This window comes from Panicum virgatum, chromosome 8K, assembly GCF_016808335.1.
Source record: "Panicum virgatum strain AP13 chromosome 8K, P.virgatum_v5, whole genome shotgun sequence".
Classification (NCBI taxonomy): Eukaryota; Viridiplantae; Streptophyta; class Magnoliopsida; order Poales; family Poaceae; genus Panicum; species Panicum virgatum.
Window position 1 is genome coordinate 54,986,082 of NC_053143.1, and position 20,484 is coordinate 55,006,565.

Here is a 20,484-nt window from a genome sequence, read left to right on the forward strand (position 1 = left end):
CACTACTCTCTCTGTTCCAAAATATAAGTCGTTTTAATTTTTCTAGATTCATAGTGTTTGTTATGCACCTAAATATAACATATATCTAGGTATATAACAAAATATATGAATCTAAAAAAATCAAAATGACCTACATTTTGAAATGGAGGAAGTACACACTACTAGAAAATAAGCCTTAGGTCCATCCCAAAAGTACCAGTATCAAGATGAACCGGTACATATAGTATAATAGATACCGATTCATCTCCATACCGGTGCTTTTGGGGTGGATGGAATCTTTGAATGGGCCTTAGGCACCGGTTGGTATTATCAACCGGCACCTAAGACTCTCCATAGGTACCGGGTGGTAATTTTTATATTAGTACCGGATGGTACCACCAACCGGTACCTATAGACGAGCCTTCGGTACCGGTACCTTAGGAGCCTTTGGTACCGGTTGGTAACACAAACCGGTACCTTAGGCTCATACATGGGTTATTTTAAAAGGAATATATATCCTTCTTAATCAGAACAACTGTGTAGCTGAGATGGTAAAGGGGCAGCGTGCGAGGTTAGAGGTCGTGGGTTCAAACCCAGCGAAAAAATATTTTATCTCATTTTAGAGGCCTTAGGTACCGGTTATTTTACCCGGTACCAAAGACTCGAGCCATTGGTACCACTTTCGGAGTACCGGTTCAAAAAACCGGTACCAAAGGGCAATCTCAACCGGTGCCTATGGCAATGCTGACGGGGTAATCAAGATTGTCGCTGCAGTCGGTGGATGAAACTGCAGATAGCTCCAGCTTCCCTATCCACTCCTCCCCTGGTTTCAGGGTGACCCGCTCTCTCCACCGCGGCCGCATGAACGCAAAGCATCTGCTTGTACTCGTCATCACCAAAGTCCAGCATAGTCTTTGATTTCTTTTCCCACGGATTCCACACAACTGACAGGAATACATATAGGATTAGAATGAGAAATCCGTCATGCTGTTAACAATTAATTTTCTGGTAGGTAACTAAGGGCAACATATCTCACAAACGTCGGGAAATCCTTCCTTTCTTATGACAAATGAGTGTTTCTTCTCATGGTCAAGAACTGCTACTACATTTGCAGAGCTAACATAGACTCGATCTACCTGTATAGCAATTGAACAAAAGACTAGAAATCTTGAGCACCTAAGACAAAAAAAAAAAAATCCAGTGTAAACGACAACTATAGGCTAGAATCTTCTACAGTTATGCTTTAAGTATCCACAAAGGCTAGCACATAGTTATATGTATGACTATACCAAGGAAACTGCAGCAATTTACTTGCAAGACTTAAGTTTCCACTAGTTTGAGCAGATTTAAATAGTTTTATAGGATCAATCCATCCTTTAAAGTCCCCAGACCCCGCACATAGCGGGAGCTCTCTGCACTGGGTGCGCCCCTTTTCATCCATCCTTTAAAGTACTGGGAAAAACTTCACCTCTGACTCAAATGTTATGGCGTCTCCTTGTTTTGTAAAGCGTTCTTTGTGGCTAAGATTGTCAAGATAATCAAGGGTCTCCAGACCTTCTATCCTCACCTCACTGGAATTAACAAGACATAACACGTCACGCATGGAACGCCACTGAAGGGAGTAGTTAGATAGTGAGGTATATATAAAAAATTGGAATGGCTTGCCATTGACATGATGCGTGATGAGACTAATGACAAGTCCCCATCTTAAGAAAGAGAGACCCTCAGACGGAATTCAAAACTGCAACCAAATTATAGTCATACATGAGGACTTGAGGAGATTTACATGAAGGAACACAGTGTTGTGAACTTGGGTAGCTGGAAAGGGAAGGATAGCAGAATTGGAGGGATTTAGGGGGAAGAACTCAGCAAGAACTCAAGAACTCGATGAAGAACAGAGAGGGATTCAGAGGTTCAGTTATTATGTTCTCGTCGATGCCTCTTTCAGCAAAGCGACCAGGTATATATGTAGCAGTACATAGATGGCCTCAGGCCCAATACATCCCACCGGCCTATGGCCTGAACATACTCAACAGCCCATGGCAGTCCTATTACCTACCTAGGTCATGACATTCCTCCTCCCTTGAAAATCGGCTTGCCCCCAAGCCGATGATAAGAAATTCTTGAAGTTATGCTTTACAACATGTTGGCAGCCAAATTTGGCATATGCTGAGGCTGACCAGTCTGACCGGTCGGGCCGGCCGGTCAGACCGGTCGGGTCTGCATAGTCCGAGTAGAATTAGTTTTTTTGTAAAGAGTCCTCATGTAATCCTACTCGTGAAGGGGTACGTCTTCCCCGGCCTATAAATATAAAGGCTAAGGCCGATTGAGGTTATTCCCAATTGAATCAATATAAAAATCGCATTACTTTTACCTCTCAAACCCTAGTCTTTTCCAACCCTGGATTGCTTTCTTCCTTCGCCCCGGCGGCGTTTGAAGATGTTCTGAGTGGCCTGCCGACCTCAGAGCAACCCTACGATCACGAGCTCCGACGGGGTCCCTCCCGAGCTCGCTGTTCTAGGTTTCCAGCGAGCCCCTGCCTGCACCGGTCAGACCGGTCGGCGAAACCGGTCAGACCGGTCCGCCCAGGGTTTCGCGGGTGTTGATCGTTTGGACGATCGTTCGCGCGTTCTAGCGTACTCGAGTGTGTTGGCGCGATTTTGTGTCAACACACTTTTTGGCGACTCCACTGGGGACAGATTAATCTGGTTTCAAAAAACCGATCTAGTCTAGATTCTCCAAGAAGATGGGTACTCATGGTGAGATCCACAACGACAACATCATCAAGGCGACCATGGAGGAGCTCACTGAAGAGGAGTGCAAGGCCTACCTCATCGCTGAAGAGCACCTGAAGGAGCAGTTTCTTCAGGGATTCAAGAAGGAGCGAAGAGGCCTAGTCAAGAGGGTCGGGGAGTTCGTGATGCCATCGTTCAAGTTAAACCAAGACAAGGTCGAGGTACTTCCTAATGATCCCTCTAAATTAGTTAGGCAATTCTCTCTCATGGTAGATTCGAAAATATCTGCTGCGCAAGTAGCTTCGGGAGAGACTCTTGCTGGGCTTAATGATGAAATTGCATCGCTAAAAAAAAGGTAAAACTGTCGAGGGTGGCGCTCAATTCACGGAATCAGATTCGGCTGTCACATCTTTTACCCAAGATCAATTCTATGGGATGCCATCGAACTCGTTTCCAGAGCAATCTCTGTTGCCGTCCACTGTTCATGCGCCACCGGTCCCACCGGTCACCTCGACCGGTCAGACCGGTGCAGGCGGTCAGACCGGTTACTCGACCGGTCAGACCGGTATGACAGGACAGCAACCAGTGCCCTCTGTACCGTACACGCCTAACCCTAGTTCGGCTGTCCTTAGCCGAACTAATGAGATGGTGATGTATACAGGGCCTCATGCTACGTCACAGCAGGGATCTAGACCTCATCGAGGGCCGATTTCTAACACTAACATGGCTTACTCCGGTCCTACCATGCAACGTGTTTCATCTTCTCTGAATACTTCGGCCAGTGGTGCTTATCAGGCCGATTTTAGTAGATTTAAAGAAGATTTAGCCGGAGTACTTAAATCTAAACTTGGGATTGATATGGGTGGGTCGCGTTTATATCAAAAGCCATATCCTCCTGAGTTTGATTTTATTTCATATCCTGTTGGTTGGCGTATTCCCGAGTTTGTCAAATTCAATGGTGAAGATTCTCGTATGACTTGGAAACATGTTAGCCAATATGTCTTGCAATTGGGAGAAGCGGGTCTTAATGATGCCTTGCGGGTTCGTTTGTTTTCTTTATCTTTGACTGGAACCGCTTTCTCTTGGTTTTTCTCACTTGCGCCGGGATCTATTTTAAATTGGAATCAATTAGAGCGCAAATTTCATGATCACTTCTATAGTGGGGAAGCCGAAGTTCGATTGCTAGACTTGACATCGATTAAACAAACTCGAGATGAAACAGTTTTGGATTACTTTCAAAGATTTAAAGCTTTGAAAAATCGGTGTTTTAATTCATCTCTTTCAGAAAAGGATTTGGCGGATTTAGCGTTTAATGGCTTGCGTTCTTACTTGAAGGAAAAATTTGAAGGTTTTGATTACATTACGGTTAATCATTTGCAAATGCGAGCTATTGGCACCAAATTTAAGTATAAAAATCTTAAAGATACTTTCAAGCTTCATCGGTCCAACACACATGTTCTTGATCCTAATTCGGATGGTTCGGACGATGATAGTAAGGAAGTATATGCCGCTGAATTTGTTTGGCCGTCAAAGGCCAAACCCGGTTCGGTTCCGTCTCTCAAGCCGATTCAAAAGAATCGGCAAGAGGAGCCGAAATTTACTTTTTATGTTTCTAAGTGTGATCGGATTTTTGATGAATTGCTAAACAATGGTAACATCCGATTGTCACATGTTATCCCATCTCCCGACGAACTTAGACGACATGCATATTGTAAGTGGCTTTACTCTACATCTCATGCTACTAATGATTGTAATGTTTTTCGTCGACAGGTACAATCGGCCATTAATGAAGTACGATTGGTACTTTATGAGATGCAAATTGACAAAGCTCCTTTCCCTGTTCATACGCTAAAATTGAACAATCCAAAGGTGCTCATTCGGCCGGAACAAGCCGAAGGAGCTAAGGGAAAGCATGTTGTCATCGATGATCCAAGACCGATGGATACAAGTGATAAAATCCTTGCTCGTGAAGTTGCTGATGATGGCAAGGATACTTTGAAGATCATTGTCAGAAATACCAGACTCAGGGGGCAAGGAAGCTCTCCACCAGAAAATCGGTCTGCTGATCAGGCACGACCGGTCAGACCAGTGTCTGCGAACGGTCAGACCAGTCCGACCGGTCAGACCGGTTCTTCCAACCGGTCAGACCACCCTGGTGACCGTCCCCGGACCTTCAAGCCAAAACGTCCGGAAGTGGGTACTTGGAAGACCAATGAAGTGAAGGTGCAGGGAAGAACTGCTAATCAGAAGCCCACCTTCAACCAGTTGTTGAACAAGTACACAAAGGCTGTTCGAAACGATCGGCCGTTAAGAAAGAGACCGCGTTCACCACCGCGTCAAGATCGTCCAGCATCCCCAAGGAGGGAATCCAGCAGGCGCAGAGGTGATGTTGTCACGTTATATCCTCCTCAGAAGATGTATGCTACCATGCCGTGGATGCCACCGGCTTCAAATGCAACAAATCCGGCATGGGAGCATGGGGGGATATGGATGCAGTGTTTCCCGATACTTTATCCTCCACATTATCAAGGGGAAAGCTCCAGAGTACCAGTACATGACCGATTGGGACCACGCCAATCTGGTCCAGTGCAGCAGGCTGCACCGGTCAGACCGGTCACCTCCGACCGGTCAGACCGGTATCATCAGAGGCCGGGCCAAGCTCCTGTTCCAAAGTTCGAATATCGCATCAAGGAGAGGAAAGAGGAGTAGAAGCTTGTGGCCGATTCAGAGAAGCTTAAAGCCGATTTTGTGGTTCAAATCGGTGAAATCGAAGTGCCCATAAAGGATACGGGCAAGAAACCGATGGATATAGATGCATCGGTTGACGTTCCTTCGCAAAAGCCGGTCATGGCCAATGATCATGAGGCTGGTAGCAGCAAAAGCACAGCGGATAAGTACCATTAGCCTAGATGGTGCCCTTCGGGATTAACTCATACTCAAAAAAGGAAATTGCAGCGCCTCCGCAACAAAGAAAAGAAGGAACAGGAGAAGGAGAAGATGAGGGATGAGGAATTCAACAGATACAGGCCTATGTTCCCTCAAAGCAAGGTGTGGAAAGCTAAGGCAGCTGACCAGCCAGACAGACCGGTCGGACCGCCACAGCCGACCGGTCAGACCGGTCATGAGGACCGGTCAGACCGCTCTGACCAACCGGTCAGACCGGTCGAGCCCAGTGCAGATGCAACAGCCAAATCGGTGCCGCCTGTTTCGGTTCCTTCTGTTGATGAAGCCCTAGCAGTTCCTCCGACAGCTGAAGATGAGGAATTGGTAGACTACGAAGTGTCTCCAGAGCGCACCAATATGGAGATCAATGTGGTGCATTTATCTTCAGATTACTTCGTGGTTCTGGAGGAGGATTTGGCTCATCTTCAGTTCGGGCCCCGTGAAGCTGTGTTCCAGAAGCCAAGCGAGAAAGACAATCATTTGAAGGCTTTTTATATGAGGGGACACATCAACGGGAAGCCGGTGACTCGCATGCTAATAGATGGTGGGGCCATTGTAAATCTTATGCCCTACTCGCTGTACAAGAAGATCGGTGGCCAAGACGAAGACCTGATCAAGACGAACATGACCATCAGTGGTGTTGGAGGGAGCGAGCCCCTTAGTGCCAAAGGAGTTGCTTCCATGGAGCTCACCATTGGAAGTAAGACGCTTGCTACAGCTTTCTTCGTCGCGGAGGTGCAAGGTAACTACAATTTGATTCTTGGGAGGGATTGGATTCATGCAAATCAGTGTGTTTCTTCTACCTTGCATCAGTTTCTTGTTCAGTGGATCGGCGATGAGGTTGAGATTGTCCATGGGGACACTTCATCCTTTGTTGCTTTAGCCGATTCAGATTCCATTAGTGCACACGACAACGTCAAGTGTTTATCGGGCGTGGACCTGTCCGATTATGATTTTATCAGTTGCACTAAGGATTAGGGCTGGAAACGAGCCGAGCCGAGCCAGGCTCGGCTCGGCTCGCCGCGGCTCGGTCATCCAGTGAGTCGAGCCTGGCTCGGCTCGGTAATTTCACGAGCCGGTGAAAGAGGCTCGGCTCGGCTCGTTATCGGCTCGCGAGCCGGCTCGAGCCGGCCCGCGAGCCACAGCTCGTTATTGCATATTTGCATCACAGTTCATAGATTCACAGATCACATACAAGAGTGCAACCACATCAAGATTTTAACAGTACCACATAAAGATTTTAACAGTTCCATATCAAGATTTTAACAGTACCATAGCCACAACAAGATAAAATGAAGATAAAACATTTTAAATTACATGACAATTGACAAGTGGTCCATAGGTGGCTCAGCTCGCGAGCCGGCTCGCGAGCCAGAGCGAGCTGGCTCGGCTTGGCTCGGTCTTTTAGCGAGCCGAGAAAAGAGGCTCGGCTCGGCTCGTTCCAGGCTCGCGAGCCACTCCGAGCCGAGCCGAGCCGCTCCGAGCCCGAGCCGGCTCGCGAGCCGCGAGCTTTTTTTCCAGCCCTACTAAGGATGGTTTTGTTTCTGCTGTACTAAAGCCGATGGATAATCGGCTAAATCATTTAATGTAAATCAGATGAGTACGATAGAAGCTCCAGAAGGGACCGGTCAGACCGCCCGTGCCGACCGGTCAGACCGGTCCTGTCCCGTTCGGCGCACAGGGCCGACCGGTGAGACCGGACACCCCTACCGGTCAGACCGGTCCAATGCAGAGAGGCTGCAGCAGAGGCTAGATCAATATCGGGCGCGCACAAACGATATGTGTGAAGCCATTGAAGATTCCGATGATCTAGATAAGCTGGGTCAAGGGTTTATATCGGCCGATCCTTTAGCAAAGGTAGATATTGGTGATGGAACTATTCCTAGGCCGACTTTTGTAAACAAAAATTTATCGGCTGAATATAAAGCCGATTTGGCTAATTTATTGAAGGAATATGTTGATTATTTTGCTTGGGAGTATCATGAAATGCCTGGTTTAAGTCGTGATCTTGTTGAGCATCGTTTACCAATTAAAGCCGGTTTTAAACCTTATAAACAACCGGTTAGGCGTTTCAATCCCATTATTTATGACCGAATTAAAACTGAAATTAATCATTTGCTTGATGCTGGATTTATTCGGTCTTGTCGTTATGCTGATTGGATCTCTAATATTGTGCCCGTTGAGAAAAAGGATTCGGGGAAAATTAGAATATGCATTGATTTTAGAGATCTTAATAAAGCTACTCCCAAGGATGAATATCCTATGCCTATAGCCGATATGTTGATCAATGAAGCTTCCGGACATCGTGTCATTAGTTTTCTTGATGGTAACGCCGGTTACAATCAAATATTTATGGCCGAAGAAGATATATCTAAAACGGCCTTTAGATGTCCAGGATTTGTCAGTTTGTTTGAGTGGGTGGTTATGACTTTCGGTTTGAAAAATGCAGGTGCTACTTATCAAAGAGCTATGAATTTAATCTTCCATGATTTGATTGGTGTCATCTTGGAAGTGTATATTGATGATACTGTCATTAAATCGGCCGGTTTAGATCATCATTTAGCCGATTTAAGAATTGCTCTTGAAAGGATGTGCCGGTATGGTTTAAAGATGAATCCACTCAAATGTACTTTTGGTGTATCGGCTGGAAAGTTTCTTGGCTTCATTATTCATGAGAAGGGAATAGAGATTGATCCTAAGAGAGTTGAAGCCATGAAGAAGGTTGAAGCCCCTACATGCAAGAAGGATTTACAGAAGTTCTTGGGCAAGCAAGAAGCATTTGAGAAGATCAAGATTTATTTGTCTTCACCACCCATACTCAAAGCGCCTAGGAGAGGAGTGACTTTCAGGCTTTATGTGGCTGCTGAAGACAAGGTTATTGGGGCTGTTTTGACTCAAGAGACCGAAGGGAAGAAATATATTGTTACATATTTAAGCCGACGATTTATTGATGCGGAGACGAGGTATACATTTATTGAGAAGTTATGTTTGTCTCTTTATTATGCTTGTACCAAATTGAGACATTATCTATTATCTAGTACTTGCATAGTAGTATGTCAAACCGATGTGAACAAACATATGTTACAGAAACCGATTTTGAGTGGTAGAATCGGTAAATGGGCTTATGCTTTGGTTGAGTATGATTTGGCTTGTGAACCTTTAAAATCTATGAAAGACCAAATTGTTGCGGATTTTATTGTTGAGCATCGGATTAATGACAAGCATGATTTAGAAGTCGGCTATATTACTTGCACACCGTGGAAGTTGTACTTTGATGGATCGGTTTGTGATGATGGTCAAGGGATTGGTGCTGTTCTTATTTCTCCGAATGGTGCTGTTTTTGAATTTTCAAACTGATGGGAAGAAGAGTGCACAAATAACCAAGTTGAATATGAGGCTCTTCTATTTGGCTTGGAATTCTTGTAATCCATGGGCGTGAAGCATGTTGAAGCCTTTGGAGATTCTCTTCTGGTGGTGCAGCAAGTATCTAAAGTATGCCAGTGTTATAATGGTTCTCTAAATGCATATCTTGATAAATGTCTCGATATTATTTCCTCTTTCGATGAATTTATTATCAAACATATTCCGAGGGAGGAGAATGGAAAGGCAAATACTCTGGCGCAACAAGCATCTGGCTATAATGTTACGAAAAAATATTTCAACATTCGCAAGCCGATGCAAACGAAAGCCGAGTGTTTGGTTCTGGACGCACCGGTCCGACCGGTCAGCGAAACCGGTCTGACCGCCCAGACCGGTCAGACCGGTCCAGAGACCGGTCTGACCGGTGATGCTGTTGCTGGTTCTAATTCGGCCAAAAAAGATGATTTAATTGTCTTGGCCAAAGCCCAGGATTGGAGAGTTCCTCTTATGTCGTATTTGAGAAATCCTGGTCGTGGCGCAGAGAGGAATATTCGGCGTTTGGCTTTCAAGTATGTTTTAATTGACGATGAACTTTATCGTCGGACTGCCGAAGATTTGCTCCTCAAATGTTTAGACTTGGATCAGGCCCGGATTGCTATGGGTGAGGTTCATGAAGGTATTTGGGGTACTCATCAATCGGCTCCTAAGATGAAGTGGTTACTTAGAAGAGCCGGTTTTTATTGGCCCACCATGCTATCCGATTGTTTCAAGTACTATAAAGGATGTGAAGAATGTCAGCGGTTTGGTGATTTGCAATTGGTGCCTGCTGCGTTGATGCATTCTATTATTAAACCATGGCCGTTCCGAGGTTGGGGGTTGGACTTCCTTGGACAAATTAATCCTCCATCTTTAAAGGGGCATCACTTCATGTTGGTTGCTACGGATTATTTCACCAAATGGACCGAAGCGTTTCCTTTGAAGAATATGACGCATAAAGAGGTAATTGAGTTTATTACTGAGCATATTATTCATAGATTCGGCATTCCACAAACTTTGACAACGGATCAGGGTACTTCATTTATATCAAAAGAGGTGTGTGCCTTTGCCGAATCTTACAAGATTAAATTGCTCAATTCATCTCCATACTATGCTCAGGCCAATGGGCAGGCTGAGTCTAGTAATAAGATTTTGATCAAACTTGTCAAGAAGAAGATAGAAGAAAATCCTAGGAGGTGGCATGAAGTGTTATCCGAAGCATTATGGGCTCATCGTATATCTAGACATTGTGCTACTAAGGTTACTCCTTTTGAGATTGTGTATGGTCAAGAGGCCGTTTTACCCATTGAGGTGAATCTGGACGCATATAGATTAGCAAAACAAAATGACCTCTCCGCTGTTGATTATCATGATATGATGATGGATAATATTGATGAGGTGACCGACAAGCGTTTGAAGGTTTTGAAGGAAATTGAGAAGGACAAGCTTCGGGTGGCTAGAGCCTACAACAAGAAGGTAAAACTTAAATCTTTTCAGGTTGGAGATCTAGTTTGGAAGACAATTTTGCCTCTTGGGATGAAAAGCAACAAGTTTGGCAAATGGTCGCCAAGTTGGGAGGGTCCCTACAAGATTATCAAGGTTATCTCCGGTAATTCATATATGATGGAGACGGTGCAAGGTGAGCGTCTACCTAGAGCTATCAACGGGAGGTACTTGAAGAAATTTTATCCTAGCATATGGCAAAGTGCATGAAGACAAAGACGGCCGATATTATATATCGCCCTTAGTTTTGTTTTAGGACTTGTATGCTCTGTGTAAAACATGTAAATCAGGATAGTTCTTACTTTTTGGCTTGTGAAACTCACCAAAAAGCAGGGGGGGCATATGTTGACAGCCAAATTTGGCATATGCTGAGGCTGACCGGTCTGACCGGTCGGGTCTGTACAGTCCGAATAGAATTAAGTTTTTTGTAAAGAGTCCTCATGTAATCCTACTCGTGAAGGGGTACGTCTTCCCCGGCCTATAAATATAAAGGCTAAGGCCGATTGAGGTTATTCCCAATCGAATCAATACAAAAATCGCATTACTTTTACCTCTCAAACCCTAGTCTTTTCCAACCCTAGATTGCTTTCTTCCTTCGCCCCGGCGGCGTTTGAAGACTTTCTGAGTGGCCTGCCGACCTCAGAGCAACCCTACGATCACGAGCTCCGACGGGGTCCCTCCCGAGCTCATTGTTCTAGGTTTCCAGCGAGCCCCTGCCTGCACCGGTCAGACCGGTCGGCGAAACCGGTCAGACCGGTCCGCCTAGGGTTTCGTGGGTGTTGATCGTTTTGACGATCGTTCGCGCGTTCTAGCGCACTCGAGTGTGTTGGCGCGATTCTATGTCAACACAACACCTAGATCTCAAGGCAGCATGATTTGGTATGCATACGAACATTGCTTCTCCGATTGCTTATCCTCTTCAGTTGTGCCCCAACAATACTTGATCACACATTTGGCTGCGATGCGATTGATGCTCCAATCAGTAGATACCTCAAAAATATTCAGGAGCTTAGCAAATGCTTTCAGTAGTGAAATATTAGCACTGTCCCCAGTAAGCCTAACTAGTGAACATGCAGTCTTGTCACGTGGAACTCCAGGAGAAGCATAGAATTGCAGTAGACTCCACTTCAGCATAATGTGGAGCACTTCTACCCTGAAGTGAATATATTGAGACCCAAGTACATGTTGTTGATGGTGCCATCCAGAATTTCCGGGAGTGCTAGTCAAGATATCACAATGCTTCACTTGGATATGATTAGTCCACCTTGCAACTGGATCAAACTTTGTACTGGAGTATCCAATCATAATGCCCTTGTTCTCCCTGTTCACGGCACCCAACAAAGAATTCAACAAGTTACTCTGAATCACCAGCTCCATCATGTTGATAGCCTTGTGCAGGGCCTGCTCAGTCTCCATCCACCACCTAACAGTGCTACAAATGCCATAGTCTGGTCCAACTATTTCTCGTAGCACAATGCCATTAGCAGGAGCTGTTGGCCAAGATTGAAGCCTGATATCACATCTACTGCCAATGACCTCTTGCCAGTATGCACTGCAGTGGACAATACTATACTGAGACTTCCACCGTTCTGCAACACAGACCAATGACCTGATAGCTTCTAGCCTCATTGCAAAATCCCAAGCTTGCTGTAAAGTTGCAGGCCACAACTCTGCCCCATCATGTGTAATCTTTAGTTCTGTTGGACATGGCCATGGCCATGGCAGCAAATCATCAGGTCCACTAGCTGAGCAACCAAAGTGCAGAGTACGAGGCCAAGGATTCCACTTTGTTGTACTGCCTATGATTTTCACATGAATATCTAGCCAGAGATGCCTAAGGTGAACTCCTTGTCCGCAACTCAAAGCATATGGCCCAAATGACTGAATGCATATCCTTTGCTCAACATCACTGCAAAAGAAGGGATAACAATCATGTGCAGCACTGCCCAATGATCTGGTCACTTGCTCAAGAACACATTCTGTACCAACATGTATCACAGCCATCTGAAATGAGATTATGTTGCAGCCCTTCTCGAACTTCCCTCGATCAAACACTTGCTGGCTCATTGAGGCCATGGGAAGGACCCAGATTGAAAGCTGAGAGTTCCTGCTCAACTTGCTCCCCTCTGCATTCTTGGGATAAATGACAAAACGCATATCCTCCTGCTCTCTGAACTGGGCCATTGCAGACTTCACAGCATAAAGCAAGGAGACAAATTGTGGGGCAGGCTCTAACTCGGCAGCTGTCAAACAGGGCTGATAACTCCACATTTCATCGAACACCTTCAAGGCAGCAATGGAGAGGGCGGCTGGCTTGGTCCAGCCTGCTGCTGTGGTATCCTCGGTGTCGCTGCAGATGATAGTTGTCGATGACGTGCTAGTCGCAAGCGTGGGCCATGCAGCCATTGGGACGACTGGGCGGGCGCAAGGCAGCCACAGAGCTTGAGGACGGAGACGAGCGCGTCCCGGTCGAACTCGAAGGCGAAGTACTCCATGTCCGTGGCGACGACGACGGAGACGAGCGCTTCCTGATCGTACTCGAGGGCGCGGTGTTCCAGAGCCTCGTCGTCGTGAACGAAGACGAGCGCGGTGGTGCGGGCGGCGCAGTTGACGAACGGACGATCCCGCTCGGCAGGCCACGAACCGTGCTCCATGAGCTCGCGCGCAGGCCTGTCTGGCTTTGGTGACGGTACCTGCCTCCCGTGAGACACCCACAGCCTCGAGGACGGCCGTGCGGACATGCTTCGGGGCACCAGCGTGGGGGGTTGCAGGCCTGCCCGGAGTGGAGGTCGTCTTGTCGATCTTCTTCTTGGCGGTGAGGAACGGCGGCGTCGGCAGCCGAAATGAGATGGCGACCGCGGTGGTGGGTTGAATCGACATGGTCGTCAGCACGTATGGCGTGGGCATCACGGTGGTGGCGCGTGCCGAAGAAGGGTCTGTGGCCGGCGTCGGGGCGAGGGACTTCGGCGAGGTAGTCGTGGACGCGGCCGAGGGCGCTGATGGCGTGGGCGGCGCAGCCGTGGACATGGCCGAGGGTGCTGCAGGCGTGGGCGATGCAGTTGGAGTCGTAGCCATCGTGGTCGGAGCGGAGGTCGCGGAAGCTGACGCGTCGGTGGCGGCGACCTGCGCCGAGGTCGGAGTGGAGGGCGCTGATGTCGTGCTTGAGGATGGGGGCGGCGCGACTCCATTCATGCGATCCAGGATCTCGTTCATCCGCCGCAACTTCTCCTCCATCCTCGACATCGAAGCGCAGAGATGACCCATCTCCACCATGGCTCGATTCGATTTGGGGAAAAAATTTGGGTGGATTCTCTCGCGATTTGGGGAAAAATTTTGGGGGAAATTTGGGGGATTCTGAAGAACAAGGCTCTGATACCAATTGTTGTGAACCTGGGTAGTTGGAAAGGGAAGGATAGCAGAATTGGAGGGATTTAGGGGGAAGAACTCAGCAAGAACTCAAGAACTCGATGAAGAACAGAGAGGGATTCAGAGGTTCAGTTATTATGTTCTCGTCGATGCCTCTTTCACCAAAGCGACCAGGTATATATGTAGCAGTACATAGATGACCTCAGGCCCAATACATCCCACCGGCCCATGGCCTGAACATACTCAACGGCCCATGGCAGTCCTATTACCTACCTGGGTCATGACACACAGATATAAAATTACTGGGAGAGCTCAAATTTGCATGTTGTGATTCAACATGAGAAGGCATCTGGATCCCGTCGCTACTTTGGAGGGACGACCGTAGGGTGAGCGACGGGCAGGGACCGATCCGCCGCTGCGGATGACTCTCGAGTGACGGGCTTGCGACGGGCGGGTGCCGAGCATCGGGCGGGGGTCAAGCACCGGGTGGCGAGCGACGGGTGGGGGCTGATCCGCCGCGGTGGATGCCTCCCGAGCGGGGAACATCGGCCGTCTGGGAGATGGCCCGTCCTCCTGCCCGGGGCCGTGCGTTGAGCGCGGCACGAGCCGCCTCACCGGCGGTGAGCGACGGAATGGTCGTTGGGCCTCCTGAAAAAACCCTAGGTGATGCGACAGGGAAAAGGATGAGGATCAGAATAGATTGGGGAAGAAATGAAAAATAAAAGAATGATAAGAGACAAATAAAAAAATAAAAGGGAGATGATATTATAAATGATTTTTCTCATAATACCTTTATACTACCTCATACTAGTATAGAATAAATCTAGACCGTACGATGTTTATATAGAGTCCTTTTCAGACAGTGGTATATAGTAGTATTGTGCGCCGTAAAAGTCCTATCTTTTTTGAGCAATCTCACCCGTCTTACACAGTACTGGACTTTGAATACAGCAATTTGACAGAAGAGATTCCCAAAGAATTAGGCTTCATGCGAGAGCTCTCATATCTGCATCTTTGAAACAATCCACTAACAGGTCAACTTCCAACTTCTCTTGGAAATTTATCAAAACTATCTTTTCTGTCGTCGAATAAAAATTCATTGTCTGGGTCAGTACCGGAAACACTTGCGAACATTCGAGCTCTGAACGTTCTTAAACTGTTCGATAACAACTTTACAGGGAGCCTTGACTTCCTATCTTCCATTTCTAATTGTGGACAACTCCAGGATCTTGACTTATCTTCTAATTCCTTCATGATAACCGGAGGACTCCCTGACCATGTGGGAAACCTCTCTGCAAAATTACTTAGTTTCAACATATTTGGCAACAAGATAACAGGTAGGCTTCTATCAGCAGTGTCAAACTTAAGTAGTCTTGAATTTATAGGCCTTTCCAACAACCTATTCTTGGGAGCAATCCCCGAATCAATCACAGGGATTCAAGATCTGATTTCCCTTAGCATCTCTAACAATGACTTCTCAGGCCCTATCTTACTATTACTTCTAATAGGAGGTTCTTTTTAAGCCTCCACGTGAACTCACCCACTTAGGATCCTATGTGGGCACTCTAAAAAAAAATAGAGAAATTCTAGAAATTCTCATAAAAATCGGAAACATCCGGCTATTAATCCGACAACTCTAATCATAATAGTCATTGTATCTGTTATCTTTCCTTGCATAGGCGGCAAATAATATTGACATGGGTACGTAACAACGTACAAATGCAACTGAGGTCGGATCCTTGCATTTTGTAAGCAATATATATAAATATATAGAATAAAAGCCCTGCTCTCTTGTAATAGAGTCTTACATTTTAGTACAGTCGTGGGTTTCTGCACAATGAGCAAGGAGTAACACGATTGAACACCAAGAGCTTTATTCATGATGTACTGCTCACAGCATAAGCATAACGTACGTATACCGAGCATAAGCATAACACGGGAGGACTATCAACTATGACACGAACGACAGTAAGATAAATGGTACTCCATCTACGACTACTACTGCTTGGGCGGTTTGAAGTAGGAATACGCAGCAAAGAAACTCTGCAGGATGGTCAGCGCAAGCAGGAAAACGGCAGCGGCGAGCGACGTGACCACCCAAGGGTTGCTGAAGTAGTTGCGCACCAGGGCTGCGCACCACTGGTGCCGCCTGGCCCGCTGGTAGTTGTTCACCCCCATGATCACTTTGGTGAGGTAGTTGTCGTTCGATGCCAGGTGGGCCCCATGGCTGAGGCGGCCGAATAACCCTGCTGCGTCCCTGTCCCTGTCGCCGCCATTCATATGGTTCACCAGCACGCCGCTGAGCTGGAGCAGCCTGACGTCCTCCGGCGAGGCCACCAGGCAGTCCATGAAGATGGCGTAGGCGGTGACGTGGCTGGCCGTGGACGGGTAGGTCTGCTCGAAGGCAATCAGGTTGCGGAGCAGAGTCTCGCTGTAGTCGTACAGCTCCAGTGCCGGGATCTCGAGAACGCCGCGGTTGAATTTCACGTCGAGGAAGCTTGTTGCGCCATCCTTGAAGCCGCCTTTCCTCGCTCGGAACTTGACACCGGCCTCCTCCAGCTCCTTGGCGCATGGCACCCACTGCTCTAGCTCTGACGGCGGCACGTCCCGTTGGCCGGCGTCGCCATGCCTAGGCATCTTCTCCTTGGCCGGGTGAGGGAGGACGGAGAGGTAAAAGAGATGCAGGATGTGGTGCACGTCGCCGCAGGCGATGGTCGTGGGGCGGGGGTGCAGGCTATGCGGCTGGAGGGAGCGGAACAGGCGTAGGGCGCCGGCCACGAGGACGTCGTCGTTATTGGTCTCGTTGGGTGTCCGGAGCAGCTCGAACAGCTTCTGCACGACGAAGAATGGGATTTGGTTCTGGAGCAGCAGCAGGTCATACGTTACGAACTGCCAGACCCAGCAGTTCCCGAACACCAGCGTCAAGTCGTCGCCATACTCATCCTCGGCTCCAGCGCTGGTGGAAGAAGGAGCATCACCCTTCTCTCTTCTAGCGATGACAGAAGCAGCAGAAGCAGGTTCGCGGCAGGTAAGGATGGTTCGCGGCAGCAGGTTCTGCTTAACAGATGATGAGGGAGAAGCAGCAGCAGCATCATCCTCTCTTCTAGCGATGCGCGCGTACTTGAGCAGGCGGTGCAGGATGAAGCATCCGTCCAGCAGCATGGCTAGCACCAATTGGTCCTCCCTATCCATTCCAAGACGGTCCTCATCGCTAAATGGGTACACTGGTTCGACCTCCCGTTGATAGCACGCCCGGATGCGTGGCTCCAGGATTTTCAAGGAGCCCAGGCACAGGCTCAGTAACTTAGGGCGCTCCAGGGCGTCGTGACGGCTGATGAGCCAGCGCACGCAGCACCATTTATAATCCTGAAGGGGACTGTACTCCTCACTGGCACCTCTTATCCACCGATTGACGAGCGGGCCGACCTGGACGGCGGCAGGAAGGTAGGCGTACACTTTGCCACGTTTCAGCTCGTAGGGTACCGTGTAGATGGTCGGTGGTGATTCTGCCTCGGGCCCACTGTATTTTGGAAAAACAACACTGTTCATACGCTTCTCCACGAACTCCAGAGAGTAATTCGGGACATGTTCGTAGTCTGAGTGAAGACAAAGAAAATTATAATCAGTTGCCAAAAAAGAGCAATTTAATTATATCACAATTGTATCAGCAGGGCGTAAATAATATCTTGTGAAAACAACAAATTTGTATAAACTAGCATAAAGCATTTTAGAGACTACTACATAAAGCATTTTAGAGACGGGTAAAAACGTATTTTTAGAGACGGGTGTGATATCCGTCCCTAGTTTTCGTAGCTAAAAATCGATTCGTAGGGGGCGGGTAACGTGTCCGCCCCTACAAATGCATTTGTACACTACCGGAAACGGGATAGTTGCCGTGTGCCTAGATATTTGCCGTGTGCTGAATATCGGGCACACGACAAAGGCGTTATTTGCCGTGTGCCAGCATTTCAGCCCACGACAAAGTATAGACACACGGCGGAGGGCTCGTTTGTCGTGTGCCGCGTGAATTCGGTCACGGTAAACATCGGCACACGGCAAATAGCTCGGCACCTGTTAGCAACGCATTGGCTTTGTTTACCGTGTGCCTTACATTTGGCACACGGCAAACGAAACGGCCCATGTCGGTCCTAACGGCTGCCGAATCTTTGCCGTGTGCCGCACAAATACACACGGCAAATACATATATTTACCGTGTGTATTTGTGTTTTGCCGAGTGCGGAACCTTAGGCACACGGCAAAATTTTCAAAAAAAATTTGATTCTGCCATCCCAAATTTTTCTCTTATGTTCATACAGTACATGTTGCTCCCTGGTAAAATTTGGTATTTTTATTTGTACTTTTGCTATAATTAGTGATTTAATTTGTTTAATCAAATTTCTTGCGATTGAACTGGAAGTGTTTTGAATGATAGAATATAATGAACCAAAAAGTGAAATTCAAATTCAGGAGGTCAATGTGAGGACCTCTGCCTGGAACCAAAGAAAAGTTTCAAGATCTTGTCCACGAACCATGACAAGGATCTTTTGGCCAAATCATTTTAAAATTATATAAATAACATCTGAAGTCAGAAAATCATAAAATTTGGCATGTCATCTTAATTTCATGTGAGGAGTCAATGAAATTTTTTTAAGAAGGATCCGTTGAAGTTTCATCGTATGGTTGTTAAATATCCGAGAATCTGCGTATAAGATCCGTTGAGTTTAGAAGTAACATTGCTGATTTCGAATGAAACTTATGGTCCAATTGGGTTTCGACTTCTAAACTTTTTTGTATATGCAATACCCAAGAAATATTCCTTTATTCTAAAATTTGGTAATTTTTCGCTTCTTTTTACTAATTTTCTTTTTTCAGTTAAATAAAATCATACAGAAAATTTAGAAACGCATGAACTAATAGAGTTTTTTGCATAAAGTCATGAAACATGAAACTTTTAGTGTCATTGGCAATGTCCTTTCAATGTTCCTCGGATCTAATTTTGTGAAACAAGTTTTTAAATTGTAATTGTAGAGGATTTTTAAAAAACACTATTTGCCGTGTGCCATGTCAGAGGCACACGGCAAATAGGCCTATTTGCCGTGTGCCCTAGATCTAGGCACACGGCAAATAAGGGGCCCGGGCACTTAGCCGTTGCCCCGGCTCCCTCTTCCTCCCAGACCCTCACACACGCGCCCGCCCACGCACGCCTCCGCTCGCCCGCGCACGCCTCCCCGCTGCTCGCCCGCCGGCGCCGCCGCCGCTCGCCGCCCACGCCGCCGCTCGGTCCCCGCAACCCGCCAGTGCCCCGCCGCGTCGCACCCCGGCGGCACCCTCGCCGAGGCCTGCCGGTGCGCGCACCGTGCCCCCAGAAGCCCCCGCGCGCCGCGGCCCGGCGGCGCCTGCGCCCCGATGCGGCCCGCCCTCCCCGGTGCCCGCGCCGCGCCCTGCCGCGGACCGCCCCGCCGTGCAGCGCCACGCGTGCCTTGCCCCGGCGGCCCGCCCCGCCGGTGCCCACGGCCCCGCGCGCGCCGTGCCCCGGCGGCCCGCCACGGCCCGCCCCGTCGCGGACCGCCCCGCCGTGCCGCCCGTGCCGTGCCCACGACTTGCCCGTGCGCATACCCATGCCCCGCCGTGCCCTTGCCTGTGGCCGTGAGCCCACCGTGCCCTTGCCCGTGGCCATAGCTATGCATGTGCAGGACTCTAGTGTAGAGGTTATTTTTTCTTGCAGGGTTTAGAAACTTCAATTGGCACTACTTCGTTTTGATTTTACCAGGGGAGGTTATTGCACACCGTCGACAAGGCGTCGGCACCGACATGCGCGACATCGACTCGGCTGCCTTCGAGCCCTAGGTGAGGACGTGCAAACCGCCCCTCATTCCATCTCATGTTCATATAGGACGTAAACTAGTTAGGCGTCTCCCGTTCGAAGGAGATACGGTTGCAAATATGCACATCTTTGCATATGTATGACCGTATCTGTTTCGAATTGTCCATGTTTTTTGGACAGCCCGAGGATGCGTAGATGGAGTTAGTTTTCATGGTCTACGCCGATTCGAGATGGAGTCTCAGCATCATCTTCTCGTTGTTCTCCGGATACACAACCTCCCTTTGGGGACGTGTGTTTGGAGAACAGCGGGGAGGTGCTGCCGAAATTCTGCCTCGAATCGGAGTAGAGCATGAAAACTGACCCCATCTACGCATCATTGGGTGGGATTAGGACCTATCTTGACCTATTAGAAAGTGTAGGCATCGTGTAGATGCAAAGATGATTTTTATTTTGTTTAAATCTGTGATATGATAGAGAATGGATGACCGTGCGTGGATGTATACTGGTTGGAAGCCTGGGGGTGTCTTGTCTGGGGAGTGGATTGAGAAGACCGAGGCTTTTTTCAATGGAGCATTTGCAAAGCTCAAAGGACAGAAGACTACTTGGTGTCCTTGCATCAAATGTGCAAACACGCGGCGACAAACACGTGAAGTCATGACAAACCATCTTTGCAACTATGGATTTACGAGAGGCTATACCCGGTGGACCTGCCACGGTGAATCTAGTCGTGCGAGAGAC

The 20,484-nt window shown here is 48.0% G+C and overlaps 2 protein-coding genes and 1 pseudogene across 2 annotated transcripts; all 3 read right to left on the bottom strand.

Moving 5' to 3' along the window:
* Window positions 1–701: 701 nt before the first annotated feature.
* Window positions 702–2,124, bottom strand: LOC120645989 (annotated as a pseudogene).
* On the bottom strand, window positions 1,868–14,595 carry LOC120645276. The gene is made up of 4 exons (XM_039922082.1): window positions 14,289–14,595; window positions 14,174–14,195; window positions 11,409–13,102; window positions 1,868–2,122 (listed from the first exon to the last, which is right to left on the bottom strand). Exons 1-3 carry the CDS (start codon window positions 14,466–14,468, stop codon window positions 11,418–11,420), a joined length of 1,887 nt encoding a protein of 628 aa, XP_039778016.1. The 5' UTR covers window positions 14,469–14,595; the 3' UTR covers window positions 1,868–2,122; window positions 11,409–11,417.
* A 1,176-nt stretch (window positions 14,596–15,771) lies between these two features.
* Window positions 15,772–19,599, bottom strand: LOC120645990. The gene is made up of 2 exons (XM_039922688.1): window positions 19,278–19,599; window positions 15,772–17,518 (listed from the first exon to the last, which is right to left on the bottom strand). Exons 1-2 carry the CDS (start codon window positions 19,597–19,599, stop codon window positions 15,921–15,923), a joined length of 1,920 nt encoding a protein of 639 aa, XP_039778622.1. The 3' UTR covers window positions 15,772–15,920.
* Window positions 19,600–20,484: the final 885 nt, after the last annotated feature.

Bases quoted from the DNA above. Each gene is read 5' to 3' on its own strand.
- LOC120645276 (XM_039922082.1), bottom strand. From the start codon at position 14,468: ATGTTCCCCGCTCGGGAGGCATCCACCGCGGCGGATCAGCCCCCACCC. The intron at 14,196-14,288 runs GTAGCGACGGGA...GTCATGACCCAG, and splicing joins CCTACGGTCGTCCCTCCAAA to GTAGGTAATAGGACTGCCAT. The intron at 13,103-14,173 runs GCCGTTGAGTAT...CTGGAACACCGC, and splicing joins AGGTAATAGGACTGCCATGG to GCCCTCGAGTACGATCAGGA.
- LOC120645990 (XM_039922688.1), bottom strand. From the start codon at position 19,599: ATGGCCACGGGCAAGGGCACGGTGGGCTCACGGCCACAGGCAAGGGCA. The intron at 17,519-19,277 runs GTGCGCGCACCG...GTCTTCACTCAG, and splicing joins CGGGGGCTTCTGGGGGCACG to ACTACGAACATGTCCCGAAT.